At 41.7% G+C, this 22,366-nt stretch overlaps 2 protein-coding genes across 2 annotated transcripts; both read right to left on the bottom strand.

Moving 5' to 3' along the window:
- Positions 1 to 408: 408 nt before the first annotated feature.
- LOC306741098 (uracil nucleotide/cysteinyl leukotriene receptor-like) lies at positions 409 to 1,467 on the bottom strand (the record flags this gene model as incomplete). The annotated part of the gene is made up of 1 exon (XM_079223351.1): positions 409 to 1,467. The coding sequence occupies exon 1, from the start codon at positions 1,417 to 1,419 to the stop codon at positions 409 to 411; it is 1,011 nt and encodes a 336-aa protein (XP_079079477.1). The 5' UTR covers positions 1,420 to 1,467.
- A 361-nt stretch (positions 1,468 to 1,828) lies between these two features.
- Positions 1,829 to 20,664, bottom strand: ano5a (anoctamin 5a). Its single transcript, XM_079223712.1, has 22 exons — positions 20,548 to 20,664; positions 17,751 to 17,818; positions 16,849 to 16,986; positions 16,497 to 16,538; positions 12,794 to 12,901; positions 11,197 to 11,265; positions 10,660 to 10,944; positions 10,250 to 10,369; positions 9,952 to 10,067; positions 9,448 to 9,582; positions 9,236 to 9,341; positions 9,033 to 9,093; positions 8,625 to 8,776; positions 7,662 to 7,736; positions 6,858 to 7,086; positions 6,530 to 6,702; positions 6,331 to 6,428; positions 5,707 to 5,837; positions 5,206 to 5,411; positions 4,908 to 5,107; positions 4,124 to 4,229; positions 1,829 to 3,925 (listed from the first exon to the last, which is right to left on the bottom strand). The coding sequence occupies exons 1-22, from the start codon at positions 20,615 to 20,617 to the stop codon at positions 3,692 to 3,694; spliced, it is 2,922 nt and encodes a 973-aa protein (XP_079079838.1). The 5' UTR covers positions 20,618 to 20,664; the 3' UTR covers positions 1,829 to 3,691.
- Between the last annotated feature and the right edge of the window lie 1,702 nt (positions 20,665 to 22,366).

Raw genomic sequence — 22,366 nt, 5'->3', positions numbered from 1 at the left:
GCTGCAGCAGCAGGCACAAAGCGTTGATCCCCCCCGACCCTCCCTCTTTACATCCGGTTATTGCTCGGTTTTTGACCTGATGCGCTTATAGACAGTGTTAAACCTACGTGGACTCATTTGTAGAAAGAAATGTTCAAAAAAAGAAGAAGAATAAACTGAGGATTGTAATGTTTCTCACTGAATAAAAGAAAGAATATTCACACACGTGGAACCAGACCGTAAAGTACAGTATGCAGTCAACCACGGAGAGGCAGTGTTGTGTAGGGAAGTTAACTGAGAGAAGATTCATTGCGATAAAGGAGACTGGAAATCATTGTTACATTTTATTTATCGTATTCGTCCAATCAAAGAAAGCATGGTGATTAAACACAAGACATACAGAGGTTTTCTAGATAGTTTCAAAGAACATCACTGAGTTATTTCTACAGATCCAGGTGCAGGCAGTGCGCACACAGGTGTGACAGTAGAAACCCCCGGCCTTTTCCTCGCCGTCATCCGGGTCCGCGTGGATATCATTGAGGCCACCTGCGTGCCTGAACACTGGGAGAACATGACAGCGAAAGAGCCGTGAAACTCCTTCCTGAACTGGCGGCCCATGAAGCAGCTGAACAGAGGGTTTACGCAAGTGATGAGGCTGCAGAAGCACATCTCCAGGGCGAATGCCAGGTCTGCGTAGCGCCAGGAGGCGGGGTTAGAAGGATACACTGCCCGCATCACGATGGCCGCGTTGCGGCTCAGGTGATAGGGCAGGTAAAACAGGGCAAAGAAAACCAGCGCTGTGCTCAGCACCCGCCGGAGCCGCCGCTGCTTGTTGAACGGATCGGGGCGGCTGGAGCGGTGGCTCAGCTCTCTGACGCTGCGCAGGCCGCAGTAGCAGATGGAGAGCAGCGGGAAGAGGAAGCCCACGATGGAGCAAAATAGGGAATACGGGAGGCTTTCCCTGGTTTCACTTAGCAGTATGTACAGAGAGCACACGGTGCGGTTGCTCCCAGGGCAAGTCTGGATCTGAGTCATACCGACAATAGGTGTGCTGAGGACCAGAGTGGCCACCCAGACCGCCACGCACAGCATGCAGGTCGGCCTCCTGCCCAGCAGCACCAGGCAGCGCAGCGGGTGCACGATGGCCAGGTATCGGTCCACACTGATGCAGGTGACGAAGAAGATGCTGAGGTAGAAGTAGTTGTGGTAAAACATCCTCACAACGATGCAGACCGGCAGCCCCAGCTTCCAGTACAGCTGGTCCAAGTGGTAGTTGATGAGGTACGGCAAGGCCAGCAGCCACGAGGTGTCAGCCAGGGTCAAATTGAAGAGGAACACCGTGCTGCGGGTCCAACGCCGCAGACGGTGGAAGAAAACCCAGAGGGAGAGCAGGTTGAGGGGAAGCCCGAGGATCAGCACCATCAGGAAGAAGGACGGCATCACGTAGAGCTGGACCACTGGTAAAGCCTGATGGGTGTCCAGGTCGCAGAAGGCTTCCTCTGCACGCTGGATGAGTTTACAATGCAGATTGTAAACTTTCCCATAATTACAATGCTGTTAAAAAATCTATATTTGTCGTTTCATGAATCTTAACCTGATTAAAAACATGTTTAAAATCAGTGAACCTTTCCAACCTACCTGAACCGGAGTGTTGCCCATGTCTATATTATGTTGGCTTCACAGTGTGCCAAGCGGAAACAACCGTGCAATCGTATTTTGGTGTAAAACACACCCACCAGTTAACAAACACTGAATAGTTATCAGTGTTCTCTCGGGCCATCTGTTATGTGAACAGCAACTTTCATGTTCTCAGCAGAGCAGCCCAATAGTGAAGATGTCCAACAATTACTCAAGATGAACTGGTACTTTATTTAGGAGATTTGTTTTGGTTTACCAAACACATTTGGATACAGAAAAAATTACAGAAACAAATGGATGAACACATGACATTGTAATTTTAAGCATACAGTAAACGGGTTCAAACTTTTTTCCTAGCACATTATTGGTATAAAATGAAATATTATTAGCATAACAAGAAGATACAAGGAAATCAAATAGAAAACACAAGTTACAAGATGTATTAAGGCATCAACAGGCAGAGTTCAGCTGAGCCCAGAGCATGAACAAGGCAAATTGCATCAGTCCAACATTGCTTTCGGCTACGTGGTCACATCTACACACACCTCAACCAAACAGATTTAGTTGCCTGAGTTTGTAGCACAGCCAGCCAGCCAGCCAACTATTAAACCTAAAATTAAAATACTTCAACAACATAGTTGTTTCACTCATTTCTATGTAGGCAGCCAAATAAACAAAAAATGTCCTTCATATAATTTCAAAACAAAAAGCTACATATTTCTCCTTGTTGTCATTTCAGCTCGATATATAATTCAGACAGTACAACTTGTGTTCCATTTAAATGAACAGATCACACTTTGCAGTTTAAAAACACTGAATTTGAATATAGTCTCATGACAACAATTAAACTTATGTGTTTATGTCTTGGTACATTTCATTAAGTGCTTTGTGCAAAATAAAAAAAATGAGAATGTGTTTCTTTCCTTCACTACACAGACACAGCTAAGGGAAACAAGCACAAGAACTGGGCGATGGCTGATGTGCTTTGTGTGATCGAGCAAACATAGTTCAGTAGGTAGGGACAGGCGTTCATTAGCTTCGACGTGTTGGTAAACAGAGGCACATTAAAAAGGGATCCCTTCACTCGCTGTCAACAGTCATGCGCCGCCTGCTGCTGCTCAACAACTGGCCATTGCAGGAGCCAATCTGCCCCGACTCACAGCGCTAACAGCTGCACAGATTTGTCTCCACAAAGAGCTACTTCACATGTCAGACTTTAGCCTCAAGAAACTGCTGGGCTGTTATGAGATTAAAGCGTAATGCAACCTGCAAGTGGGGTGAAGAATGTAATTTGGTAAAATTGTGAAAATTGTTACATCTTTGACATGATCTAAATGCAAAATAACAATGCTAGTTACTGTTTTGCAGTAACTGTAACAAAAAACTAAAATAGAAATAAACATAAACTTACAGTAACGGGAAACATTTAAAACCCAATAAAAAGCAAGCTCTCAGTTTCTAAATGACACCAATTGTTATTCTAATGGCAGATGCAACTAATGATACATGTGTGATGTAGTAAGGCATCAAGTCTTTGGTTACTCATAGTGGCACTTAAATAAATAGACTTCCATTACAATAAGAGTAAATTGTCTTCTTAGACACAGTGTACAATATTCTCTTTCTCTTTCCTTACAGCAAATGTTGATTATCATCAGCACTTTGGTTACAACATCGAGTTAAAAGCTATAAATATTATATTTTTTTCAGCATGCATGGAGACTTGGGTATTTCACCTGTGTGCACTTTCACTATCAGCATATTAGTAGAAGAGGGATAGCTGTGAATTAAGGAAACCTCCAGCTCTTAAATAAAAGTTAAATGTATGTGTGTGTGTGTGTGTGTGTGTGTGTGTGTGTGTGTGTGTGTGTGTGTGTGTGTGTGTGTGTGTGTGTGTGTGTGTGTGTGTGTGCGCGCGCGCGCGCGTTCGTGCGTGTGTGTGTGTGTGTGTGTGTACTGGACAAACACAGGCACTATAGCAAAGTGGTGGTCAGTATCATAATACACAAGCAGGAAAATCTACACCAACATGTCTTCCCATCATGTCCAGCTGATTGAGTAGCAGCTCGCTGGGCTAGAGACACTCTGACAGCACCTCATGTTTGGGTATAGACGGATAGATCATGGGCGTGCAGTTACAATCATCACTCTGAGCGTTTTGGATGAGTTGGATCTTCAGTTTCTCCACTTCGTAGTTATGGAGATACTCCTGGACCAGGTAGCGCTCTCTCTTTACACGAGCCCTCACGTCAGAGGGAATATCAGGAATCATCCAGGCCACAAAGAACTTGACCACGAACACAACATGCTGTGGAGGAAGAAGGCACGACAGGTTAGTTGCTGGAAAAAAAACTCTGCATAGAATTATATTTTATCTGAAAAATGTGTTTGTGGGAGAATAATTAATGTAATAATTGACTACTGTCTAAGGTAAAAATGTGAGGCTCAGTTTCAGTGGTCAATACGTGGTGGTGGTGGTAGTGGAAGCACTGCAGCCTTGTTTTACCTCCACGATAATGATGAAAGCCAACTTGGCAGCCAGAATATGCCAGAACTGCATAGTGTGGGAGTACTCCTTCTCATGGCCAGAAGCGTAGCGGTAATCACGATACCTACAAAGAAGAACCATGTTTACATCGGCTTTGACTAAAGATTGTTTCATGGCATTCGTTAGTTCATTCTGCAAAGAAAATGAAAGTAATAATTACTCAGGTATTATTTTGCCAGCTATATAATAATACCTTTAAAAGTGCATTACAACTATTTAAAAATACATACAATATTACCAACACAACATTTACATTTGAAGTTAAACAGTGATTTAAGTTAAGTGGTTCAGCTGAGCTGAATGTATGTGGCTTTACTACATTAAAATGTCTTAAATGTGTTTATGAATAGAAATATTGCATCATTGGGTCCAGAAGGCATCAGTAGTGAAAAGTAACTTAGCAGATTTACTCAAATACTGTACTTAAGTACAACTTAGAGATATTTTTCTACTTTACTTTCTACTTCTACTTGTACTCTACTTTGAAACCAACAACATTTGGTCTTTGTATTCACAATGTTAAGTTTCTATTTCACTTTACAAACAGTGTGACTAAGAGGTCCTGACCAAAGCGCCAGTATGTGATAAGTTGGGACTGAAAGTGGGTCGGGTATTTCTACTTTTACTTAAGCAAAGAATCTGAGTACTTCTTCCACCACAGTGATATTTTAACATGGAAGTGTAAACATAATCCACAAGCACTCTTTCCCTCTTATGCACAGAGCCTTACAATCACACAAACCTGCAGGTAGTGATGGAGCTGTTGAACCAGGAAGGGCTCTCCCCATCGTCAGGCTTGTTGTCCAGTGGGATCGCAGAGATGTTAAACACAGAAAGGCTGTTGTTTATGTAGCCTTTCATATTCATCTCCCCTTCTGGCTGGTAGGCGTACATGTACACAAGCCGAGGGATCATATCAGAGGTGAAGGCCACAATGAACGCCTAGAAAGCAGGGAGAGAAACAGTGTGAGGAAAACTAGAGATGAAACTAGGTAAAACATGAGCAGACACAAAGCACATAGAGGTTGTTAAGCACTAACATTTGTGACCACAGAGAGTACGGCCATCCCATTGAGGATTTCCTGCCAGGCTCCGATGCTGTGAGCCTTTGCTGCCACGGGACGTCTGAATTGAGTGGTGAGCTTCCAGGCATCCACTCTAACCTCGATGATGTTGTTGATAAGTGCCAGCAAGGGTGCCAGTGGAAAGGAGGCGACAAACAGTGTGATGAAACCAAACTGGATAACTGGGACATAGAGAAGAGAGAGGTTAGTGAAATAGTCATTAGTAAAATGGAAACAGCACCATCTACCGAATTTCAGCAGACACTGCATCCATGCGTCTGTCTGTCTGTCTGTCTGTCTGTCTGTCTGTCTGTCTGTCTGTCTGTCTGTCTGTCTGTCTGTTTGTCTTGGTTTTGTTTTGTTTGTAGGCCTGATCTGAACTGAACCTGGATTTCACTAAAATGGTCTTGACAACCTTCAAGTGTGTTTCTATGTCTCACTCTTTATGTAATGGATTGACTAGTACTGAATGTTTACCCATTTCCAGGTACTCGTCGAAGAGGCCCAGCTGTCCAAAGCCCTGCAGGTCGTGGTCCTGCTCCCAGCGGCTGTACAGACTCTCTGGGTGGTTTCGTGCCTTCCTGCTGCTCCACCAGTTCATCAGCCACCTGCAGGACACAAGAGGGCGAGAGAGAGCTGTAGTTCCCTGTTGAACAGCCACATTGAAGGCTCTATTGAATTGTAAACAATATGAAGAGATGACTAAGTTTCTAAATATAACACCTGTCTGTCTGAACTGAGCATACAAGTCCAGGTTCATTTCTGTATTCGTTGAGAGTGGAAAAGGATTATGCAGCCACTGATAGCAGGCATTTTCAAAGCAGACATTTGGACGTCTCATGGTAGCAAACGCACAGATGTAAGTAAGTACATTGAACGATGGCTCTGATGCCATTATGACATTATTTTGAGTACTTTTTTCAGGAAGAACTAACTGGATATTTTTTATATCATTGATATCAAAATATAAAACAAAGCCCCAGCCATGTTTGATGTATCAATGAGTTATGTGATGTAGCTGCAAAGCCTGTAAAGAGTGTGTGAATTTAACTCCCTTGTATCTTTTCTTGTGCTTTGAATGGTCGGTTCAGTTGTACTTACGGGACCAGAGCCTCCTGGATGTTGCCCCACACCTGTTTACCAGTCATCACTATCACCAGCTGGGTGGTCAACTCAATCAAACAGCCTCCAGGGTCACACTAGATGTAGAGACAGGTTAATGGAAAAGAATCAAACATTAAAGACTCAAGTCAAATAACCACTGCTGATCTTAAATAATGTAATGTCGTTTTTTCTTTACCTCTTCATTCCTTAGTTTGCTGCCAAACATATACTCATAATTTCCAGGATAGCCGACAAACTTTCCCTTAAAGAAAGCCACATAGAAGCAGGAGGAGTAGTAGTTTACGAACTGGAAGAGGAACATCTTCACCGTCAGTTTGTTCTCATACTCCAGGTGAGTCTTGGGAATCTCTGTCGCATAGCAAAAGATAATCATGTAGATTTTGAATATATAAACAAAAACGGGAACACATATCACACTGCATTTCAATGTGAAATGCAAAATGAATACATAAAGACACGGAAGTTTAATAATCTGGGACCTGCTCTCTCCCTCTGACCCTCACCCATGTCAGTGATCCAAACAGCCACTTTCTCATACATGAGGTTGAGGATCATGATGATGACAAAGTTGATGCAGGAGGCTGTGACAGAAGTGGCCAGCTGTGGCGTGATGTAGGGTCCAACCACCTGTATGTTGGTGGTGGCACTGTCCTTCATAATGCTGGCGAAGGCTGCATATACCGCCAGGCGGTACGCAATCACCCCAATGATACAGGCAATGATCAATGAGATCTTCAGGACAGAGACAACAGAAACAACATGAAAGACAACTACATCGCACAAGACAAGAGTACAGCACACAAAGAACACCACACAAATTGTGATGCAAGTGCAAAACATTTCAACACATGAACAAAGCAAGGTGAATTATTGCAAACATACAGTAATGCTTGAGGTGTGCACACATGCACTGTGAAAATAAATATACCATAATCTTCCTAGCTCATGCAGATGTTACAGTTTTTTTACTAACAAGAGTCAGTGCAGTAATACTCTGGGCAACAATGTTTAAAACTGCAAGACTTTGGCCCTATATGGATCATATTTCGAAGAATGACATAACTTTCCTCATATTTTTGGAATTTAGAGTAAGTGACATAAATAAAAAGTATTCTGACTTGGTCTCAGCACCCAAAAATATATTAAAGAGAGGTCTATTTCTGAGGAGTTTTATACATATTGGCTCTGGTCACATTATATTAGTGATCATGATGATAATGGCCAGTATGATGGGAAAGACAAAAAGACACAAGGTGAAGGAGCAAGTCGTTTAGATTCATCATGTGTCGCAGAAATACAATGCTCACCCATAACACGACGGTGGCTCCAGACAGACATGTGCGTGCACACTTGCTTGTTACGGGTAAGTATGGCTCCATTTCCTATATCATAAGCAAGCAAAGCATGGACACAGGAGTCAGTAACACTTTGTTATATCCTGAAAAGACAGCTCTAAAAGAGGCCACGCTCCTTTAATTACCACAGACTGGCCCCAGATGCAAGGCAGAGCGTGGTCGCCCAATCACAGCTTTGTGTGTGTAGGTGTTTCAGTCCAAGTTCAATTCTTTCATCTAGCAGTCTCCTAGTGAAGCCAGCCTTTTCAAGATACCGATCCACCAGACAAACAAAAATGCAGTGCAAAAGGAAACTCGTGCCTCTGAGTCTTTCCAGAAATGTCTATTATCTACGCAAACTACGCCACACCAAAACCAATTCCTCACCAATGTGGCATTCCATGTTAGGTGCCACCCTTACCCAGAGTGTCACTGTGGCCCAGCACAGCAACAACTTCCCCATTAAATCAGTAGCAGTCCTTTGAATAACCCACTCCATTTCCTAAAGGCGGGTGGAATGTGGTCAAGGCAAATTATAGCACCGTGTTCCTGTTCATTTTACACATCTGTGTCTGTCACTATCCACAACTACGTACTCCTGATCCCAGAAAACGCAGTTGGACAATTTTACTAAGTAATATAGTTCTTTATCGAAGAGTCTCCATTTACAAGCGTTATTTTAGTCCATGAATAGCCTTATGAATGACTGCAACCAACTCAGTGAAAAACGATCAAATCCATAAAACAGTTACTGAAATCTGACCAAGCCTATACCAATCAATATATTCAATTCAATTCAGTATATTTTGTGTAGCCCAAAATAACAAATTATAAATTTGCCTCGAAGGGCTTTACAATCTGTACACATACGACATCCCTGTCCCTAAAGCTAACAGTACCAAACAGCATATTAATATTTAATGAGGACACAAACACCTGAGTGATGCGGTTCAGCTTGCGGTTGGTGCACTTGGTTTCATACTCTGGCCGAAGCTGAAGCTGCTGTTGTTCCTCCTCAAAGTCGACGAGATCCCATTCGTACTCGAGACGAGCCTGCCGCCTCTTCCAGAACTCCAGGAACAGCGTCACTGTAGAGCATACGACCCCAAAAAAACGTTGACCACAATTGACCTCTATCTTATTGGTGTGGTTGCAAAAGTTTCAGATCTCAGCACCTCAGTAGATGTATGCAAATATGATTTATTGTAATGTTGGTGATTAAGTCACTTAAATACAGAGTGAGTAACTGTGATTGTAAATGACTAATAACAATTCATCAGCTCCCACTAGGTGGAGCACAGGGTTAAAAATTAAATAATGCAGAGAGCAGACATTTTTACTCACCCCAAATCCCCATAAATATGGCGAAAAACACTGTTCCCACATTGTCAAACATATGCGATTGCTGAAAGAAAAACATGTTTAAGAAATAATGAGATAATGAATCGCAGCTTTCTTGACGTTCAGCTGCAACCAGCCTTTAAAAGGTCACATATTGTAGGTAGAACATAATTCATGATGAACAAAAAGCAACGAAGATGTCTCACCCAGGAGGAGTTGCAAGTTGTGTTGAGTTTCCAGTAGCCACATTTCTTGTCACACAACGGGCACATGACAATATTGCCGCCGATCTCGTCACTACAGATTTCTTTACTGTAGGGAAATGAGAGAAACAATGACATTGGTAATACAATAATATCTAGTGAAACAATGACATCTGAAAGACCAACAAAACAACATAAAAAAACAAAATAATCACCTCCACTCGTTGTCATCGTAAGTGAGGATTCCATAGACGAAACAAATTGTCCCAACTATTGCAGCAAACAACAGCATCTCAGTGTAGAAGCCCAGCCATGCAAAATAAATACCTATCTTCTCCCCATAATACTTCCTGTTGAAGGGAAAAACAACATGATTGCAGTAAAGTATTTAATTAAGGTAATAAGATGAAAGATTTCAATTTAGATTTCTCTCAAGTCACATCTAATACCGAATGAGGTAACACAATGGTTATTGGGCATATAGCCGATTGATGAAAGCTCTTGCATTTGCAGTATAACCAACTGGACGTCTATGGCAACATAACCAGAAAAAATCCCAGATGCCTCTGTATGTATATCAGGGAAATGGGATTCAAAAACACACCTACAATTACCACTTATTACCATAGGTGCCACCAAAATTTAAGAAATAGAAATCTTCGAGATTATAACTTTAATGTTGAGTAAATACACATCAGATGTGAGTTTTAAAGTCTTACCTTATAAGATTGAGGGGCTGCTCCTTGAAGAAACAGAAGAATCTGGCCCAGTGTTTGTGGAGACTGTATCTGTCACTTTCGCAGTTAGCATCCTTCGATCTTGTCCAGTATCTAGACTGCTCGCACAAATTGAAACAGTCACATTCATATCGCAGAGTTATTCATCTTCACAAAGGCCTCATCCAACACTGCCTCTAACAATATGTTACTGTTGGAAAGTAATGAGGGCAAATTTCACTGCATATAGTCTTTTTACAATGAAAAGAAAAGAGGTGATAGTTCACCAAAAGAGGCTCACATCATGCAGGGGAAAGGCAGCAGAGTAGGTCCCGTTGTTGAGTAACCTCTTGATCCCCTTCTTGTCTTTATCTCCGCATTCATTCCTGAAGTACGAACAGCGGGACAGGATGTAGTAGACCTGGGCACAGGGAGATATAAAAGGATATAGTTTAGTTGGATAAAAACAGAATGATAAAGTTGCTTCTGTATTCACAATATCTTAAGATAATGGACATTAAACTCCTCACAACAGATGTGACCCACTAAATGTACAGGTTAGATGTTAAAAGGAAATGTAACACACGTGGAGGTCTGCACACAGAACTGCAGCATCTGTAGTATTTAATATTGTAAATTCTGATTTGACAAGAATGTCAAAGGAAAGTTTTAATTCAAATTCACAAACAAGATTAAAAAAAGTATCCTTACTATCCTGTTGCGAGTAGAAGGCGAGAAGAACGTATCTTTGTTGTCAATAAGGAAGAAGTCAGACTTGCTCTTGTCAAAAGGAGCTGTGAAATAGTCGGGCTGGGGGTGCATGATGTGCTCCGGCAGACGGAAAGGGGTGGACAGCCAGTTCATCGGCATCTCGCTGTCGTCTGGGATGTCGTTGGTCTTGAATGGGACCTTAACCTTCAGCACATCTGCGTAGGTGGCCAACACTTCCCATGGAGCGTGGATCTTCACAAAATAAGTCTTTCCATCGTCTGACTCCTGATGTGAGACAGATGTCACGGTATAATGAGTATAGGGCAACTGATTCACAAACTAAAATACAAGTTCCGTGAAAAACATATGTTTTTTTACTGGTTTTATGTAAAAGACACTTTGGTACTGGTTTTTTGTTTTATCGCAAAAAAATAGTTATTTATTTTTGTCTTTGTAAAAACAATGAATGAATAAAATACACATACACCATTTCCTTTTACATTAGACATAATCAAATAAAAAAGTGGATGCTCTTACCGACTTATCTTCTGTCTCCAGCTCCAGGCCGACATTCACCAGATTGGCCTCATACAGCCTCCTCCTCTCCTTAAGAGGGAAACAAAGCATATATGAATATATTTATTAGTTTGATATACATTCCTATACTGCCCTTGCACAACAGTGAAATCTATTAAATCAAAATAAAGTACACACAAGCTGTGTGCAAATACATTAAACACACTTAGAAAGAAAGGAGACTGAATAATGTCCACATAAAAGATGTAAGATTGTGAAATGTATAGACTTATGTATTTATAATGAAAAACAATGTGGATCAAAGGCTGCACGGTGGTGTAGTGGCACTGTTACATCACAGCAAGAGGAACTAGGGTTCTGTGTGGAGTTTGCATGTTCTCCTTGTGTCAGCATGGGTTCTCTCCGGGTTCTCTGGCTTCCTCCTGACATGCAGTTCAGGATAAATTGATTACTCTAAATTGCCTGCAGGTGTGAATGTGAGCGTGAATGGTTGTCTGTCTCTCTGTGTCAGCTCTACAATAGTCTGGCAACCTGTCCAGGGTGAACCCTGCCTTCGCCTAATGTCAGCTGGGAATCGGCTCCAGCCCCCCACGACCCTGAACAGGATGTGTGGTGAAAGACAATGGATGGAAGGATGTGGATCTCATTGTATGATGCACAACTGAGAATACACAACTGAAAACATGGCTGAATACCGCAAATGAAAAAACACTTCAATCACTTTGGTCACTTTAATCACTTCAACTGGTGCAACATAAATATAAATACATTTTGTAATACATGTTCTTATGTCTGTATATATAATATTGCTATTGTGGATTATTTACCGTTTGTATTACTGTGTTACTGTTTCATTAGGTTTAATGTCTTTAGAAATAGGCACAATTGTCCATATCATCAAACATTAAAACAGAAAGATGTACCTCCTTGTTACACATTTCCCAACACATGTGGACTATTCACAGGAACTGGCCTCCTGTCGGCCCTTCCTCTTACAGTGGAACAAATGAGAGAGTTCCTGAGTTGACTCACTGGCGAGGCTGTGGGCAAAATGTGAGTCGGCTGCGACACACTGCTTCATATCCGAGTGGTAACACAGAACTGTGAAGACTAACAGCCCAGTATCAAACACTAGCCAAACAAAGTCTCCCAGCACCCAACAGCTGACAAGCCACAAAAAAACATCTGGCCAGCTACAGTTTGTAAATAATGTAATGTAGTTTTACAAAAGAAAAGAGGGCAGCCAGTCTATCTCTAGATTTGACCTTCTCTGAAAATTCCTTGAGAGGATTACTTACACAAGCGAAGAGAATAACAGTTTATCTAACGTTATCCGTGTTGTGGTATTTGGGGCATGCTGCTGACACACACTGTGAACTTTGAAGATATCCTGTAAGAAACAGTTCTCTGGAAGTGGAAATAAAATCAGCTGTTCTTTTGTGTGACATTTTAGGATTTCAAGATACTCAGTTTTGGAAATAATACAACAATAACACTGAATAACAAGTCATCAAGAAATACATATGAATTATTACAAACACATGCATGCAGTTAGATAAATGTAATTGGACGTACGGTCTTAGAAGTTGTTTCTTACCTGTTTTCTCTCACCATCTTTATCTTCAACGTAGGACAGGACAAAATCAATCATACGCACTCCATCACGGAAGAAGACAGAGTCTTTACTGTGTTGCTGTTTGTCAATCTATAACGAGATGGAACAGAGTTCACAGCATTTAAACACACACATACAATATCAACTCTACAAGTATTTGGATGCATTCAAGCACAGCAGAGCAGACAGGGAAACCATTTATGTGTCAGTGGCCAACAGAAAAACCCAAAGAACAAGGCATCCACACCACTTCACACACAAATGTTTTGAAAAAACAAAAATACATATTATTATATTTTCACTCCAAACACAAACAGTATGATAAATGGATGTTTTATGCCGCTGATGACCCATTTAAATGATTTACTGAAGATGAAAATAGGCATTAAAATAATTTAAAGAATCCATGAAATAGAACGATTTGATTCTGAACTCATGTAACACTACCTCAGGTTACATGTCAGAGCAAAGGATATGTGGAAAGGACTGTAAATTAATAAATACCACTCTCTACACAACAGGGACATCTAGCATCCATATCGGGCTTAACACACCAACACTGTTGCAGCATATTTGCTTTTCTGTAAATCCTTCACTCCATAGTGTCTAAAACCTGAATTGGTGGCTAAAGAAATTCCAAATATGTGCTAGCCAGTAAATGCTAACCTTTCAGCAGACAGGGCTGAAGAGAGTGCTTTAAGCAAGGAAAGGAGGGCATGCTACTAATTCTACTTCAGCTGTTCAGAGAGCTAAATATAACAGTTACTTCTGTCATCACTACAGTAGCTACCTACACCGGACTGCAGACAATTTAGAGAACTCAGCGTTTAGCATCACAAAAACATTGCCCTGTACTGTAGTTCTGATTGAGCTGGCCACGTCCATCAGCACAAAGCTGCGAGGGTAGGGAGGAAAGGAAGAGTACTTTACCTCCATGGCACACTCCCTTTACGGCTATGATGCATTAGCGGAAAAGCTGCATGGCTGCCTGGTAGGTCCAAGTGATCCAGCCCTGAAAGCACCGTTTCTCTCACTCTCACTCCACTGATCCCTAGCCAGAAGGAGTTCTATCTAGTCTGCAGATCTCCCTAGACAAGCCCTCACTTGCTCAGAAATCTAGCAAAGAGAGGGAGAGAGAGGGGGAGAGAGAGAGAGGAGGAGGGATACTAGGGGAGAAGTAGAGGAGACTCCTAGAGATTACATCAGCACAGGGAGAGCATAGCTGCTGCCAGCTCGCTCACTAATGTAATAAGAGCACAGCATCGGGGGCGGCGATATCGCTGTACTGTACAACACTGACCATCAGGGGAGTAAAAGTCCCACATGCCGATACCAAGCTACATTTGAGCTAAAAAGCAAACTGACCACATAAGGTAAGCAGCTCTGAAAAGGGTGAATTACTGAAAACAAAGACTTAGAACTTGTGCATAATCTCCCCAGTCTGAGTTGAATGTTTGAAACTAATCAATTAAACTATCTGGAGACCTTATTACAACGGTGTAAAGTGCAAATGGGACACTATCAGTGGTAAATGCATGTAAATTACCTCAGACAAGTAGTGATATACTCTAAAGCATAGATAGTCCTCACTTTAGATGGGGTCACACAAAATACGTAACGAATATTTAACTAATGACTAGTAACTACCTGAATTAATCATGAATTGCAGTATTAAAACACATTAATAAAGCAATGTTAACCATTAATGCATCATCCTTAATAATTGGTTTGCAATATATATTACTTAATTTACAAATGGGGAATATATCATTTATAAAGTATGAAAACCCAATCATGAAACGCATAATAGTCAAGCTTATTAATCAAGAATAAAACATGTATAACTGTGTTTATGAATTGCATACTAATGAGTTACTAATGAGTATTCATGTTGGAACAATGCTTTATAAATGATGAATTAAGTGTTTACTCATGCTTGTCTAATGCTAAATAGCGTGTAGTTATTATAAAGTGCTACCCTGTTTTTAGCTTTACGGCTGGATCTTCCACCCATTCCAATTTATAGAACAATTCCTGTCTACGTGTTCAATCTTTTTTTACTGTTTTCTTATTCCAAATCATTCTTATGTTCTAACTTCTGCTCTGGACTACCTCCCAGATGCTGACCATGGCAGGGTGGGTGCTTTCTTTAACTGGGACGTCGCTGCAAAAACTCTCAAATTTTCTGTAATTACAGATCCGCCGTATGGAATCAGTGAATCTGCTGGAACCGGCTTCAGCTCCGTAAAGCTGGTGGAGGCCACACAGCTCTATACATTTACCATCTAACCTCTAAGTACTGGGTGTTTAGACATGTGTGTCTTTTATCTTAATTAAGGAGGGTAAATGCAGAACATGCAGAAGATAAATAGACGTCTAGTTTTAGGGAGGGGTTTCTTTAAAATATTACTGTCAAAATAGCATTTCAATGAAACTGGTCACCTCTTTGATCTTAAATATATAACAGCTGTTGAATTGTATCACAATGTAGAATCTTCTCTCCATCCAATGATTCTCCTGTTGAGCTTCATTTTCTACACTTCAACGTCATGTAAAGTAATGTACTGTGATTAGTGCCACAAAACCTAAGGGCAAGGGTGCAATTCTCTACTCTTTCGTTGGTATATAGTTTCAACAAAATCAAGTTGTTTCTTTTTTTAAATAACAGAGTATTGTTTGCCAAACGTAGTCTATGGTGGCCTCTAGAACTTGCTATAAACACACAGAGAACATAGGGTGTTTTTTCCAGAGCTAAAAAAGGTAAAAATGAATATGCAGAAAATTGTATCTGGTTCAGTTAGCCTCCCTAAAATGTCACAGTGACAATCCTGCCGAAAAGTTTCATGCAGCTGAAACTTCTTGTAAGAGGACCTTACACTTAGCTTTTGTTTTCCTTATAGAGGCAATCTATAGATATGCAGCTGCCTCCCCTCTAAAACTTCTTGATGTGATCTTCCACTCGGCTAAATTGCAGTGTTTAGTTGGAGGAAGCCCGATTATTAGAAATGCGTACTGCTGTCTTTTTCTTTAAGATCAGCAGCTATTAAAAAGGGTAATGATTCCACTGTTCATTAAAATGGGTTCCACACTGTTAAAACAAGACCACATTTGAGAGGATTCAAAAGAAGAAGCCGACAGTACACTTTATGGTTAGTTAGCCACAGCCAAGTCCAGTCCTGTCATGAGCACAGGGCCGGGTCATGATTACAGTATAGACTGTATGTACTTAAAGTACACGGACACACATGCATGCGCACACACAGAAACATCTAGGCATAGGACAAATGCAGTGCACGTGCCAATGTGCACTTTCTAAATATGCTGTAACACCACCTGGCTGTTGATTTCTCTTCAGTGAAGCGGACGGTTATCACAGGTGAGAACAAAGCACGTAAAAGGGGCCTTTTCCATTTTTAATGAGCTCTTATGCTGCAATAAACACACAGCTCAGGCCAGCATGTTTCCATTACTCTCTGCAGCAAAACTTGCCCTCCAGAAGCATCATTAGCTCTCTACCAAGAGATGGGCATCGATTTCATCTCGTATGTCCAAGCTTTATTCTCTGACTGATGGAGAAACTCAACACTAAGCAAACATTTCTCAAAAAATAAATAAAGGCTGCCAGGCAGAAATAAGTGTAAAGTTGCACAGCATCACATCACAAGCCTGTTTTACCATGCCATACCCTGGAACGAAACTTCAGGAATAGCGCCCGCTTTCTCGACAGCTGTGGAGGAACCGATTGGATAGTGAGAGAAAAACTACCAACACAACAAATTCAACAACATACAGCTAAAACTGTAGCAGCAACCCTTACAGAGGCGATCAAAATGTCAGACACTCCCCCCACTTGCATTACGTTTACACATTTTAAGAGATTATGTCCAAAAACACTTCATAACACTGAAAACCACAAAATGTTATTGGTAAGATTACGTTTTGCTCAGTTACAGGTTTGAGGTCGAGATGATGTAAAGTGACGCAAACAAGCACACGGACACAGCGGCATGCATCTGTGCCCCCGACTGGTGTCTTACCCCAGTCAGAGCACTGATTCGCTCTAAGGTCTGAGGCTCAGTCTGTGGACTGTCGCTGTAGTCAGAGGGGGACAGGGAGGCCAGGCTGGTGTTGAGAGACTCACATGTCTCTACACACACATCAGGCGTTAAAGGAGACTTTAAGTTCATTGTGAAAGGGCAGGAGGGATAGACAGGAGAAAAAGGGTTATCTCTGAGTTTCTCATAGCATGTACAGGTTGTAAACTAGTATAATTGTATTGGAAAAATGTATGTAATCTCCAAACTAAAATTGTAAATTGTGGGATCTTCTAAAATAGGAAAGTTCACCCTTCTACCACATGTTGGCTGTTGATTAGAGAGTGATTTAAAAAATCAGTGTGACTGATGGGGAAATCCAAAAGCATTTCACTTGTACACAATTAACTTCCTGCTTCCAGCTTCCTGTTTTCAGGAGGTGAAGATATGATACTGTCAGACAGAGATCTTTCATTTATCTGTCTTAGGCAGCCACGGTGAACTCAAATGAACAATGGAGTGCGTAGATCGGCAATGTCAGCAAACGAAAATAGCGCATTTGGATGTGTGGCATGTGCGCTGTGGAGATGTTTAAGGTGCAAAACCAAAAGGCGGTGATGCAGGGTGGATGTCAGCGGAAGGAAGGGTGAGCTTAATCAAGCTGACGACCCTCACTTGTCAGGACTCCCTCCAAGACAGTTGGCGGCAATACATTACAATCATCTAAGAAACTGAACTGAGAAACTTGCAAACATGTACTGTATAATATCATGGGATGTTAAGACATCATTTGGTATTTGTATGAAATGAAATGAAACTCTCAGTCTGTCCACAATCGAGACAAAAGAAGCTGCTTTACAGAAACGTCTGTCTGAGTGTGAGCACATGGTGAGGTTGGTATTTACCGGTGATGGTCCCTCCTGAAAGGATCCTGTGCTGGATGAGGCATGTTGGTCGTAGCCATTCATTTCATCTGCAAGACAGGAACAGAAAAAACACTAAATGAGCAATATAATTACCAATGCTAATTAGGACAGTGTTCCCATAGTGTGATAATAGTATGTGTAGTGAATCTCAGACAGGCAGCTTGGATGCAGTGAAGTTGAGTTTCAGGCATATGAACAGCTGCCTCACTTAATAGAGAAGCACTGACAGACCGCCAATGTTGTGGTCTATATTTGTACAGCATTTTGTGGCCGTGCTCCCACAGGCCAGATAGCGTGACATCACAGGATCGCTGTGAAAGAATACACACAGCCATGTTGCTACCGCGGCGGGAGTGACTACGGGAAACGAGACCGACTCTGGTAAACCCCCTGAGTGTGATTGAAAATGAAAGCTGCGTGTGATGAAATATGGCTTTAACCATGCTGACGTTCTGCTCTCACCCACTAGTCAGGGCCCGACAAAAGCAATTACAACCTTCTAGAGTAGATAATGTAGATTTACATAAACAAATAGCAAGGCCGAAGTGCTGTTGGCAACACTTTTGCCAAAAACTCTCAAGGTTTCAGCCTCTGTGTCTATGTTTAAATAGAAATGCAACCGTCCTAATTGATGGTCTCTCCGAGTTATATTTAGTCTGGACTCAACACACAAAATGTGCTTACACAGACCTGAAACAAGCATTCAAACCTTGTAATGTGTAAACCTTCTCTGTCTCTACATCATTACATAGTAAGTCAGCAAAGTATACGTTAGTGGTTCGAAACTAAAATAAATTGAGTTTTCAGAACTGCCATTTACAATTGGAGACCTTTTTTTTAATTTGTGGTAATAAATCATTGTTTTTTCCCCACAGTAACAACTACAAGAAGTGTACTCGTTAGTTATTTGTTATTTAGATTATGGAAATCAAGCTTGCTGTTATCATTTGCATCCACAGCATGCTTATTGATACCTATACCTTATGAGTTATGGCAGGATGTGGATGTTTAGAAACTGAAAAATCTGTACTTTACAGTACATTTTACATGTGGGCACCCTTTCATGGTAGACTTGTATAGTGCTTTACCAACAATATTAATTCCAACTTCTTGTTTCATCTTCCTTAAAAACACTTGCTGATACTGACTGATGGATAGTTTGCTGTCATTTGTTCCAAATTATTTGTCTTTCACAACATATGAGCACACAGCTGAGCATATTTTGCACAGTTGGAGTATTAGAGCACTCAGTATAAAGCCACTCTCAGCTAAGCCAACAGTCTTTTCCCACCTAGCTAAGAAGCCTCCACAGTTAAGGCTTTGTTCAAGAGCGAGCAGCTGATCACAGTGTAAATGCCACAAGGCAGCTTCTGACTCGTTTTATTACCACAGCAACCGACCAGACTCCAGACCTCATGTACATCTATCATTTACAACTCGGCTATATTGATACTAAAAGGGAAATAGACAACAACTAGAGCTGGTTTATTGACATAAGGGAAATATGGACTACTATTTAGCATCTGTATAGCTGTATCAAATGTTGTGCCCGCAGTTTTTTGGTGGTGAAGTAAATTCAGCCGCCTCATGTTTTCGAACTGCTTTATTTATATATAAAACACAGAGGGTGGCAAACTGTGAGACTTTCAGAAATCCGTGACTTTTTCCTTGTTTATGCAGTCTGATTTACCATTAAATTACATTTATTAAAGACTCTCAGATTATATGTTTATTCATTTAAACTATAAATGTGTTTAGGAAAACTGGCAGTCTGGGGATATGCCAAGAAACAGTACTTTCAATTATTATTTTTTTGGTCCTACCTTATACAAAATGGCTAGCTGTATATAGAGGCTGTTTTTCCATCAGCAGCAGCCATTGTACAATATATGCACCTCTATATTTAAGTAATCACAATTTGCAATAGTACAGGGACTTCATGTTGTAGAGTTGTGAGTGTGTTATCTCAACACACCATAAAACACAACACCAACTAGAGATCATGACCCTTTACTGATCTGCTATAATTTCACTCTCTCTGTGTTGCAGATTAAACACTGGAGGACATCCAGGGTGATTCATCCTCCATTCAGCAACACCATAAATGGCAAAAAAACACAATCATCTCAGCGTTAGTTTGGAATTCACACGAGGCCCAAAGCAGAGAAGGGTTTTGGGGTTTGTGCTGGTGGTTGAAGCGGTGCCTGTGTGTGACCGAGTTTCCAGTAAGCAGGCCAGCTGTCAGAGGCTGGCTGGCTGTAAGTCATAGCTGCTTCCACAGAAAGACAGCCAGAGTATGAGCTTGTTATGGCAGAGAGGAAATGTGCAGGGTGGGTACATCTTAAAATAGTTGAGCAAATGAAACTTAAATGAATTGTAAAAGGTCCTGTGTATAGGTGAAGGTGGGCAGGATGGTGTTGTACACTGCATTTTGCCAGCTGCCCCAGGAAGACTATGTGTCATTTAAAATGTGCTGTTTAGTTTAGTTGCCAATTGTGAAATGTTTTCGTTAAGTTGTGGTGGTTTCAGTTCTTGCAATCTCGCGTTATGTGTCCACAATATTCACAAAAGGCTGTCGTTTTAGTTTTTTCTTTTTAGTAATCCTTGAAAACTTTTTTTTAAAGTTCCTAATAACAGACAGGGGAACACCACACTATGTTTAGTCTGAACTGAGGACGGTATGTTTACCCTAATGGAGCCCAGCACAGCGGTATATTGAATGTAAACCTCCAGAACCGCAGCCCGGAGGCGGACCAGCCGTCTTCTAGCTACTCACCATTGAAAGAGTCCGTCGGGCTCATCTCAATTAAACTGTCCCCTCCCGCTTTCCCCGTTATTCGGTGCATGGTGATGCTTATCGGTTCTCCTGAACACCGAGATGTCCCCAAGACGAATCGGCTTCTGTCCCTCCTTCCCCCGCGTATACGACTCCGAACAGGTCTCCTTGCTTGCTCGGCTCCTCAGTCGCAGGCATCACCGGCCCTCCTTCACCCACTGACCGTCGTGGGCTGTGCCGCTTTGGCGCGGAGGGAGGGTCCGTGCGGGGAGTGGCTCCTCCGGCCGCCAATGAGCGTCGGGGGGAGAAGACACTGCAGTCAAACGTCTTATTTTAGCTTTGGCCCCTGGATGTGAAACATGGACACGGATAGTTAAAATAGCATGTGTCGACCTCACGTGCTAAAATACAACAACAGACGCCGACGTTAGCTTTCCCCCGCTGACTTATTTAACGTCGCGTCAAAGCAGCTGTGTTGCGCCTCAGTATTTGATTTATTTGTAGTTAGTTTCCAGCAAAGTTATCATGAATCAGAGGTTAATTTTTACTGATCCGAGTGTCGTTCTCATGGTGAAACTATGACCTGTCAATCAAATAAGGATATTTAAAGATGTAATACAGAAAGTGGACTATATTCAGACTCTGTGTCATCTTTTTGACACTGTTTGATACACAGCGTCTTGTTTTGTCACGTGGTGGTTGAACAAGTGAGAAGTGAAACCAAGTGGTGCACTGAATGAAGAAATCGGCCGTAAATTCACATAATTTGTTGATATGCAAACGATCCTGCATTTTAACAAATACAGACTGGGTCAACATGGATTGGAGTTTCTCGGGTAGTGGTGCTGCAGTCACTGTTCCCTTTGATAAAGCATTTGCTTAGGTATTAAGGAAATTTGTTTGGCAAAATGTCCAGAGTTAGAGCTGCAGGAACTCCTTCACAAACAACCACATAAAGGCGTATCAACTCATGCATTTCCAAAACTGTTTCATATGAAAGATCCCAGAGTTCTTCGTCTTTCACCAAAAAAGATGCTCAAACAGTTATAGAGACAGTTATATTCCCATTGTAGTTGGAGAGTGATGTTGTTCGGCTCTCATCAAAAGTCCCCAGGAAACAAAACACAATATACATGTTATATTCTTGGCAGAGGAGCACTTTCCAGGACTGAGTGGACCTGTATATTAAATCTTTCAGCAATCACGCGGAAGTTTGGTTTAGTGTTTTGTTATGTTTAGTTTAAAGCAGCGTGATGTTTAGCTGATCTACCCAGTCGTTCACCTCATCTGTTTGTTTCTTCTATGGGAGTTCAGGAAGGGCCCCCCGCTTCTCCCTGCTCCTCCCAGCCACCTCTCCACCCTGTACTTCCACTCCGGTCAGACGGGGCCGCAGTGGCCCCTCTGTCGCCCTTCAAGTGGTTCACGCCGCCATGCTGCTGTAATTACGCCGGGCTCCTCTGCGGGGTGTGGCCGTGTACAGAAATACAGCCGCTTATTTTCGCGACCACTTTTTCTTGAGGCTCACATAGCCTCTGCTCCTCATGTGGGTCCTCCTGGGTGTGCGCTGCTTTCCAAGGTTTCCAAGGCTAATGGCAAAACTCATCTTTAATAACAAGGCACAGAGGGCCACCCGTTTGATATGTTAGGTTTTATTTTTTACAGTCAAAGAGAAAGGATGGGCCCAGAAATAGGTCTGTAAGACTGTGGTGATAGGAATCTCATGTAAGACATACAAAACAACAACAACACGCACACACACACACACACACACACACACACACACACACACACACACACACACACACACACACACACACAC

Source organism: Taurulus bubalis (assembly GCF_910589615.1).
Source record: "Taurulus bubalis genome assembly, chromosome: 9".
NCBI lineage: Eukaryota > Metazoa > Chordata > Actinopteri > Perciformes > Cottidae > Taurulus > Taurulus bubalis.
This window is presented reverse-complemented; position numbering and strand designations above follow the sequence as displayed.